The 10179-nt window shown below is 52.3% G+C and overlaps 1 protein-coding gene across 1 annotated transcript in view; it reads left to right on the top strand.

Moving 5' to 3' along the window:
• Positions 1–379: 379 nt before the first annotated feature.
• Positions 380–10179, top strand: part of LOC128971985 (cell surface hyaluronidase-like) — a 55397-nt gene continuing 45597 nt past the window's right edge. Inside the window, 10 exon segments of the mRNA XM_054387745.1 lie at positions 380–663; positions 3339–3766; positions 4085–4258; positions 4360–4500; positions 4650–5211; positions 5451–5620; positions 5943–6131; positions 6496–6665; positions 7523–7696; positions 7698–7736. Coding sequence (XP_054243720.1) covers positions 380–663; positions 3339–3766; positions 4085–4258; positions 4360–4500; positions 4650–5211; positions 5451–5620; positions 5943–6131; positions 6496–6665; positions 7523–7696; positions 7698–7736 — 2331 coding nt within the window.

Here is a 10179-nt window from a genome sequence, read left to right as displayed (position 1 = left end):
GCCACTCCTCACCAGCCCTGTTCTCCAGACCCTGCAAAGGGTCGTTGCCCTTCTCTGGACCTGCTCCAGCCCTTCAGTGTCCTTCTGGGAGTGGGAACCCCAAAACTGAACCCAGGACTCCAGGTATGGCCTCACTAGTGCTGAGTGCAGGAGGATAATCACTTCCCTACTCCTTCTGACCTACGCTATTGCTGATCCAGGCCAGGATGCTGGTATCCTTCTTGGCCACCCGGGCACACGCTGGCTCATCTTCAGCCGCCCCCAGGTCCTTCTCTGCCAGGCAGCTTTCCAGCTACAGAGCTGATGTGCTCCACTGCCCTGCTCCGTGCCGGGAGCAGCCGGTGGCCGTGTCCTCTGCCGTGCTGAAATCATAAAACGGATGCAGAAAGCAGCAAGGCAGAGCACTGGCGGAGCCGTGGTTGGGGAGCGGAGCACAACCCAACAGAAGCCCCTGGACTGCCAGTCAGGGCAGCTGGCGCTCAGGGCCTCCCAGCTGCCGGGGCCGCAGGCGCTGAGCAAGGCTGGGGAGGGCAGCGCCTGTGCAAGGGCGCCACCCCCCGGCTCGCTGCGGCGCCGCAGGAGCCGGTGTGGCCCTGCCGGTCGCTGCCCGCGGGTGTGGGGAACGCTCCGGGCAGCGAGGGGCAGGGGCAGCCGCTGCTGCGGGTACTGCAGTTGTCCTACTGTGCCGCCAGCTCCCTGCGTGGGAATGGGATGTTCCTCGGGGCATGCTGACTCCGCGTCTCCTTCCGTCCCTTGTGGGTGAGAGGGAAACAGGAAAGCTGTTCGGCGAGGGAGTGTGCCCGGGAAAGGCACCTGCGGAGGAGGAGCCATCCTCCCTGCTCCCGTATGCGAGATCAGTGGTCTGGGAAGAGCTGCTTGTGCTCTGCGGCTCCATTCGCCCACCGCTGACTCATCCGGAGTAGATTCGGTTTTCTGCCCTTGCCTTGAAACGAAATCTCGCCAAGCGAGGGTGTTTGTTACTGAAGCCGAGGGTTGTGTGTGTCGGCAAAGCGTTAGGGGCATTGCGACACGCTGGGCGAGGTTGCCTCATACCTGGTAGCCCATTACAGAGAATGACCCGGGTTTGTGTGTGAGGAAGGTAAATGTCAGTTTATAACCAGCAATAACACTCGAAGGAGGGTTTGGGTTAGTTATTTTTGCGAGGAAGAGTTACACCAGCTCTGTATTGCAGACGGCAAGCGTTAGTCATGGTTTCCCACTTGCAGATGTGAGGATGTTTGGGAATGTTCTTGTGCTGTGGTTGCATCCTGTAACTGAGTGGTGAGGTGTAAGCTTCAATCTGGTGCTGCTGCAGAACAAAAATCATCTTGAAAAATGGCATTTGGAGAAGAGTGGAGGGGGAACAGTTCAGCTCCTGAGCACCAGGCAACAGATAGCAATAGGTGCTTTGGTGTTTCCCTTGAACAGAGACAGGAATCTTTATGAAAAAAAAAAAAAAAACCAACAAAAAACCAGAAGAATATGTCCAGCCTCATTTACTCTGAAATGGTCTTTCTCAGGCTACTGAAAGCTTAATATGGGAGTAAATGGCACTGAAATAATTCACCTGAAAGATCTTTCAGGAAAGGAATGGTACCGGTGTATTTCTGTGCATCCTGAGGCTACAGGGGGGCAACAGCTTTGAAGGATTTAAACAGAACTCACACCTTTTCTTGTTCAGGAAAAGTCCATGGGGACAGAAGTGACTTTGGCTTTGCTAGTAGTTTCATGAGGCCTGCGCAAAGTTCAGCCCTAAGCAAAGCCTCTGTAATGTTCCTGTGTTAGTTTAGCCATTGCTGCCTTTATTTAGATGAGTCCATGAAGTCTTCTGCATGGAGTAAACATTCTAGATAAAAATGTCTGAGATTTCTAGGGCCCTAGCAGGTGTAAAATACAGGTTCAAGTCCTCTTCTATCTCAAATTTCACACTTTTAGAATCACCGAGTTCAGAGAATTTAGTGTGTTTTTAGACAAAATGCTCCTGTTTGTCTTGTCTTGCCTGAAACTTCCACCAGTAGATAAATCTTTCTTCAAAAAAATTGAGCACAGCCTCCTATACCTCTGATAACAGCTCTGCTTTCCCATGACCTGCATTCCTATATGTCATACTCAGATAAGAAGGAGGCACAACGCTGACTAATGCTGTTTTTTTGGAAGGAAAATGACAAAAGCTATTTGAGACAGGAATAGAAGTGCCAGCACTGAATGATAGATGAACAGCCGGTAGCAAAGGTGGCAGCTCTAACATTTCCCTGTATTTATGGAGCACTGAAATGACAAGTGTGATCCGGATTTGTTTCTCTAGGCTGGATGCTTATCTTTAGATTCAGCAATTCTCTGGGTCCTAGGACAGGGTGTAAGAGAGTAGATGGGTTTTGTTTAGCACAAGTGAGTGTTGCTGCCTCTCTAGAGTCTGGGGTGTGGGGTATGCTGTGTCCCTCACCAACCTCCCTGCTTACAGTCTGTTCCCATATTTTGTCTGACAGCCCTTGCTCCTTATTAACATGACTATAGCTTCTTTGTGCCCTCTGTCAGAAAAAATCCTGCACCAGAATAAATTTCAGAGGTGACAGATTGGAACGATTTGACCAGATGATGGCACACAAATGTCTCTGAGACTGGCAGCACCTGTGGCTTTGCCCCTCTTTGGCTTCAGCCCTGGGCAGGGGCAGCATTTGGCACCATTTCTGTCCCACTGTGGGACAGATGTCCTCTCTGGATGTTGGGCTTTGGAGTGGAGATGATGTGCAGACTAGAATGGAGTGGACAGTGGCCACAATAAGGAGTTACCTGTCTGTATGTCACCTGGAAACTCAGTTATTAGTGTAGTTTATGTGATATTCAGGTTCATGGAAAGCAAACTAGTGTGTGCTGGTTCTTCCATAGGTAGTGCCTTGTCCACTGAGACTGGAGCTCAGACAGGAACCTGCAAAAGCCAGGAACAGAGTCCCACATAGGTTTATTTGAGGCTGTGTCTTGTCAGAGCACCTTCTAAGGCTTTTCCACTGCAGGCTCTGATTACAGGTTGATTTGGCAGGTGATGGGAGGTGAAGTGACAAATACCTTTCTGCTCACCTGCTCTTAGGGCAGCTTTTGCAGCCACTCTGTTGCAGTGTTCTCTGTAGATCTGCCAGATGCAGGACAACACAGGGCCAAACAACTCTTGCTGGAAAGGCTGGAGGAGCCATCTGCCTCCTAAGAAGGACCGAGGTATGCCAAGCCCTGGTGACCACATCGGGGTCTGGCATGCCACATCGCCTTGCCCTTCTTGGTAAGACAGATGGCACCCCATCCACATGGGGCTGCTGAGTCCAGCTGGATGCTGTGCGGATCTGCAGAGTCCCCAGTGCTGAGACTCGCCCCGTTCTCCATGACCGCCGGGAGCCCAGCGGGGAGCTCTCAGTTCCCAGGGGCTGGGAGCTGGGGAAGACCTTTGGCGTGCGGGCAGCGGGGCTCCTCCCGGCCCCGGGCATCTGGGCGCCGGTCGCAGATATACGTCCAGACTGGAGGGATCGTCCCCGGCTGGGAGGAGCCAGAAGCTCCGTTGCTGTAAACAGTGCGGGCAGCGCCAGCGGTTGGAAGATGGATATAAATAGGGAGGCGGAGGGGAGGCAGCCGGAGCGGAGGAGCGGGAGCTGCCTGCGCCTGCCTGCCCCTGCATCTGCCGCCTGCATCTGCCGCCTGCAGTCGGGGTGCCTAGCAGCCCGGATCAGGAGCTGCCGAGAGGCAGCGTACAAAGTTTGCGGCTCGGCGCTGCCTGGGATAGGTAAGCGAGTTTTTCAGCTGAACTTTGAAACCCGCCGGTGCTTCTCTTCGATCTGCTGCCGGGTTGCCTCCTCGCCGGCTCGCTCTTCGTACTGATGTTGTGGTTGCCTCGTCGTGTCCTGGGTTGTGTGGAGTCAGGGGCGGGGGTTTTCTGGTTTCGGTATTGCTACGTTAAGTGGAGGAGGGAGCGGAAAAAAAAAAAAAAAAACAAAAAGAAAAAACAAAAACCACCAACAACAAAAAAAACCCAAACAAAAAAGGAGAAAACCCCCGAACACATCAAAAGTGAAATGTGCTTTGGCGCCGTCTCCGTGCACAGCCGCGGCCAAGGAGCCGGCGCGGCGCACGTGTTGCGGGCAGGGGCTGCCCCGCGGCTGCGAGCAGCAGGTAGCGGCTGCGGGAAGCCCCGGGGAGCCGCGGCTGCTCCTGCCCTTTGCGTCGGACTCGGACCCGGCTCCTGTCCCGGCGTCGCCGCGGGACGCGTCGGGGAAGAGTGAGCGGCGGCAGCTCATCAGGTCGGTACCGATCCTCTCCGCGCCCTTCCGCGCCCCTCCGCACTCCACCGCCGCTGCCGCCGCTGCCCGTCTCTTGCAGGGCCCTGCCCGGAGGCCGCCCCGCACCTCGCCCCGTGGCGACCTGGCTCTGACACCCGCCGCGCTGTCGTGGTGGGCCGGGGGGTGGCTCTGCGCCTCGAGAGCTCCGCCGCCTTCCACTCCCTCGTCATCCGCGACGGAGGTAAGCGAGGCTGCCTGCCCCTTCTTCGGGGATGCTGGCTGGTCCCCGAGTTCCCGGAGCCCGGGCTTTGAGGGAGGGTGGCCAGGCTGTGCTTTGCAGAGGGTGGCAGCTCTCGATCCCAACCCCACTCCTTTCCCCTCGCCCCCCAGGGAGGCTGGTGTTCGCCGACCGCCCCCACGGGCCGCCGATCTCTCTGCGGGTCCGCTACATCATGATCCACGACGGCGGGGAGCTGCACATCGGCTCGGAGCGCTGCCCCTACAGCTCACGGGCCACCATCTCGCTGTACGGGCGAGCCACCGAGGGGGTGGCCGTGGAGGGCTTCGGGCAGAAGTTCGTGGGAGTAGGTCGAGGCGGCGTCCTGGAGCTGCACGGCCGACGGCCCCGCTCCTGGACCCTCCTGGACAAAACCCTGCACCCTGGCGGGCTCCGCCACGGCCCCTACTCCTCCGAGAAGCGGTGGGGCAGCCGCGGGCTCAACCTCCGTATCCTGGACGCCGGCACGGCGCGGATGCTGGCGGCGGGCCGCTTCGACACCCACCTGCGGCCCGGTGAGTGCCGGCGACTGCTCACCTTCCTGGCTCAGCAGCCCCCCGGCGCCGTGGTGGCGGCCGCCGTGGGGGATTCGGCCGCCCGCAGCCTCACGCCGGAGACGCGGCAGCTGCTGCGGGACCTCCTGGGCAGCCGGTTCATCGCCCGCCTGCGCTACAGGTGAGGTGCGGGGGAGGAGAGGGGGGGCCGGGGCCGGGCCCGCGGCGCCACCATGGACAGCTCCGCGGCGCGGCCGCCGCGGTGCCGCGCTCGCCCCCACGGAGGGGCGCGACCCGGGGCTCGGACAGGGGTGGAGGGAGGACAGGAATGGCGCGCTGTGACCTCTCCGTCTGCTCAAGCTCTTTGTGAGTGGAGGGTTCGGATTCTCACTTGCTTTGCTCCTTCCCGGTCTTCTTCAGGCAGCCCTGGGCGCTGGTGGGGGTCCTCGGAGGGGATCATCTTTCCACAGCAGAAGACAGACGGGAGTATGATGGGAATGGAACAACGGGGTTAGCTGTAGCCCAAAGAGACTTCCTCACCTACGATGGCACCTGCTTTACTGTCACTGCTTTCAGTGGATGGTTGAAAGGTTTAAAGTCTTCCCTGACAATTGCTTGTCTTCTATTGCTTTGCTCTTTTTCTTTTGTTTTCCTGGCTACTGGGAATCAGTGTAGTGATAATACCATCCATACTCTTTTGCTGGTGTGGATGGTGACCCAGCTAACAGCTCACTCTCACCAAGTAATGCTTTAGCTGCCTGCACAAGATGGCACTGACACATTTAATGGCTCGGGCACTTCTGTCAAAACCACAGTTACCTAGACAAAAATGAAAGTGGTGTGCTCTTCAGCTAATTGCATGAGGCTGTCATGTGCAACTGTAAAAGTAATTGATTGCTTCATTTTTTTCAGGGGTGCCTCATAATGGATTTAAAGTGGAAGTGTCCAAAGGAATAATTCTTCATTTGGTGGATGAGGTTGCAAGTTGGTTACCTGGTGACCGGATTGTCATTGCCAGTACAGATTATTCTATGCACCAGGCTGAAGAGTTTAATCTCCTTCCTTGCCCTGAATGTAAAAGTAACCAAGTGAAAATTGAGGGTATGAAACGTTTTTATCAAGCTGCTCATTTGTGGTAAATATTTATATATCTTGTTTTTTTACATCCTGCGTTTCCTTGTCTCTTTAGCTGCTTTGTTTTGTTTTGTTTTGTCCCATGAACTCATAAACACATGTGAGAGCTGAAGGGCTCAGTATTACATTGGAACTTGAAAGTTTGGCCAGAGGCAGCAGTCCTTTGTAGAAGCCGAGGGAAGAACTGATCTCCCCTGGGATCCGACACCAAGCACTGGGCACATCCCCAGCCTTGGCTGACTGCCTGAATGAGAGGTGTGCTCTTGCTTAGAGCAACACAATAACAGAGATGTTGTGCTCACCTGAATAAAAATGTTTCTGATTTTCACAGGCAAACCGCTTTATCTTCACATTGGAGAAGTCATTGATGGCATAGATATGAGGGCAGAAGTTGGTCTTCTGACTAGAAATATACTTATTCAAGGAGAAATGGAAGACTCATGTTATGGACAAAATCAATGCCAGTTTTTCTCCTTTGATACGTTTGGAGGACACATTAAAGTGAGTAATTTTTAATGCATATGCCTGTAGGTGCTTTCAGATAGTTCCTTTCCTGGTTTGTAAGCAAGTAATATAATGCATGAAAGTACAACCACACCAGGGGGAGAAATACACTTTTCTAGGAAGAAGGGAAGATTTTGATGGCCTGCTAGACTTGCAGTGAGTCTGTGCCAGTTTCTTTACTGGTTATGCAAAGATCTTCCTTTCTCTGGGCCAGAGGGAATCCTGAGGCATCACTGCCAGCAGGGTCAGTGGGAGCTTACAGAGTTCACAAGGTATCACTGAAGAAATTGTGCTTTCTGTAGAGCAAACCTGCTCCCTTCATGGCTCAGAGAAGATGTGGGTCTTACACTGTTGTTCTTTGCCTCTTCTTCATTGCTTCACATCTCCTTTGGTCTTTGCTGCTTCAGGGGCTTTGTGGTAAATTACTCCTCTACCAGCTGGTGGAAATCGAGGAGCTGCGCATTTTAGGTCTGGCCTAAAATCACTTGACAGAGATAGAGCTACCAGGAAACAGAGCTGGGTGGTAAATGCCATCCCTTTCTGCAGCTGGCAGGACTACCTTGCCCATAGCTATGTCGCACACGGCTGTTGCTCAGTCCTGCCCATGCTGGTTGGCAGCTGTTCCTGGACAGCCCCTGGCTCTTAGGTGTGCAGCAGTTGGCACACTGCTCTGCAGGTTCTGGGCTGCTGTGAGTCAGAGCAGGGAGCTCACACCTCCTTCTGGGATCAGGCCCAGTTTCACTCTGCAAATGTATTGCCTAATGAGAGGGGAAAAAAAAAAAAGAGAAGTGTTTTTCCTTTTGCCTGTGTTTTTCTTGTAAATGCCTTACTTGGATCTGCATTTGTCTCAACAGATCCTAAGGAATTTCAGCTCTGTGCACATGTCAGGAGTGGAATTAAAAAACATGGGGCAGCAAATCCTGGGCAGTTACCCTGTGCATTTTCACTTGGCTGAGGATGTGGATGGGAGAGGAGGATACGATCCCCCAACATACCTTGACAACCTGGCTATCCATCACTGCTTCACTCTCTAGGTGTGTTGCCATACATGGAACTCATGGCCTTCTGGTAGGAAACCTTTTATTAGTACCAAGTTCATGTCTTTTTCTTAGGCTCTGCTGAACAGTAGGAGCCATTTGTGATGCAAAGATTATTGAAATGAGGCATCTTTTCCCCAGGAAATGTCCTGACTTGTCAACTTCATGTGGCTGGTGTTCAGGTTAGGACTGTTGCTCTGCTAGTGCAGCTCTTTGAAGTGAGTTTCAGGTTCTTAGTATTGCCTAATTAATATTATTAATGGTGTCATCAGATATGGTGAAATCTTTGCCATGGCTATTCTGGAGGATTTGTGATAGTAGGAACTTTCATTTAAAGCAGTGGATTTTAAGTGGACCTGACTGAAACATTGGAACTTTAATTTGCAGAGGGGATAGAAAAGACAGGGGTTGTTTGAGTCAGAGCAGTGTGAAATATTTCCAAAAATATTCACATGACAGAGGGAATGAAATATGAGAGGGTCAGACCCAAATGGCCACTCCAGTGCCAGGAAAGCCCTCAGGAACTTGGTTTTGGCCTAGATCCTCATAAAGGCATTGTGGAGAGGAGCTTAGGGAAAAAAAAAAAAAAAAAAAAAAGAGAAGAGAAAACAAATAACCCCAACAACAGAATAAAGCCCTGCAGGTCCCAGCTGGGAAAGAGAGATTACTGCTCCAGTCCTGACATGTCCAGTTGCTGTGTGCTCTGCACGACCCTGAACAGTGCTTTGGTGTCTGTGAGCATTTCCTCATTCACCTGATACGTGCTCAGACACTCCCTGAACTGTCCATGACCTCCCATGGTTTTCCTGATCCTGGATATACAGCTGTGTCATACATGACACAGATACACTCTGGAGCAAAAGGGTCCTCCCAAAAGGATGTGTCTGTGAAAATGTGATACTGGACTTGTACACTAGGGAAGTGCTTTTCAGATGTCCTGAACTGGATCTTTATTGTCCAGATGACTCAGAATCATTGATTGCCTTCTCATTACGTGGTGTGCTGTGGCTGGAGACCCTGCTTTTGTGTAGAGTGCTTGCCCAGTGTGGGTGGATGTAGTTTAATTCACTTTCTCCTCCCTTTGATATTAAACCACTGGAATTGAAGGAACCTGCCTGTGATGGAAAAAAAAGTAAGCCTTTTGCTAATATTTGTCCTGAGAGGAATGATGCACTTTACCCAAAGTGAGGTCATCCAGGGTTTGTCTGCATAGGTGAGATGTAACAGTTGTGAAAGCAAGAATGCAAGTGTGAGATCCAGTCCTGCCACCTGTGAGTCCGTGAGGCAGTGAGCAGGTTTTATAGCAAAGGTTAAGTATGTGGTTCTGTGGAAGAATTGTCTGGGTTCAATATGGTTGTTAAGACAGAGAGTAGTTAAAATGGAATAAAAAGACTTGCTTTAAAATAAAATAATTTACACCTTGAGAGAAGAGCCTGTGTATGAGAGCAGGCAGCTGAACAATATGGATGGGCACCTGTTTGAGCATCAGATGATGAAACCTCAGCCCTTGAGGCAGGGTAAACTAGACAGTGGGGTTTTCCCCCTCCTGTCCTGACAGTTTAGAAGATGTAATTTTAGATGTAGCTAGAGTGCTGTGGGTTGTGCCTTGCTGTGCAAGGCTCCGGCAGTGATGACTGAAGGCCTTTCTCCCATCTGCTGCTCCCCTGTGCCAGGCTTTGCTGCTCCACGAGCCAGCGGCAGTGGCACTCCCGGCTTGGGTTACTCAGCGTGGCCAGGATGCAGGCTGCCACATGTCTCTGCTGCCCTGGCACATGCCAGGCATACACAGACTGCTGTAGTCTCTGATGTCTGGTGTTGCCGTGGGTGAAGGTCACTTCTCTTGTGTTGCTGAAGTATATATAATTCAGTGTTTAGAGGCATCTCAGTCACCTGCTGTTGGACACCCTGCTGGGGCTGCAGCCTGTGTTGTGCACCGTGTGTCATGCTGGCACACACAGTAACGCACTGCTGCCATCGTGCCACAGCTGGGCTCCTCTCCAAGCCTGTAGCTTCTGTCTGTGGCATGTCAGTTATCAGTGATCTTGAAGGTAGGCTGTGTCTGATCAGGAGAGCAGTCACCAGAGTTTCCAGGCTGTAAGCTTTCAGGGCTGCTGTCTGATTCCGAAGCTGTGATTAGTCCCATTAACTAAAGCTAACATCTGGGTTTGGATAGAGGGCTGGTTTTTAATGCAGCTGTCTGAAGCACAGATTAGCTAAACCAGCTCAATTCAGAAGCATTAAACTCCACAGCTGAAATGCTGTTTAGAACAGGCAGCCGTTTGTTGTTGCAGTATCTTTCCGAAAATAGCCTTCCAAGGCCTCCTTAGCGCAGCTTGTGCCCATCACTTGGAAGGGTAGAAGTAGTCAGGCTTACTGTTCTTAGCAGATTGGCAAGGACACTTGCATTTTTATCTAAAGCCTTTTCCTATCTGGATTTCCAAAGCTCAGCTGGTAGGGACATGTTCAGTGTAGCT

This window comes from Indicator indicator, chromosome 16, assembly GCF_027791375.1.
Source record: "Indicator indicator isolate 239-I01 chromosome 16, UM_Iind_1.1, whole genome shotgun sequence".
NCBI lineage: Eukaryota > Metazoa > Chordata > Aves > Piciformes > Indicatoridae > Indicator > Indicator indicator.
Note: the sequence above shows the minus strand (reverse complement) of the source record. Positions and strands in the feature narration are given on the sequence as shown.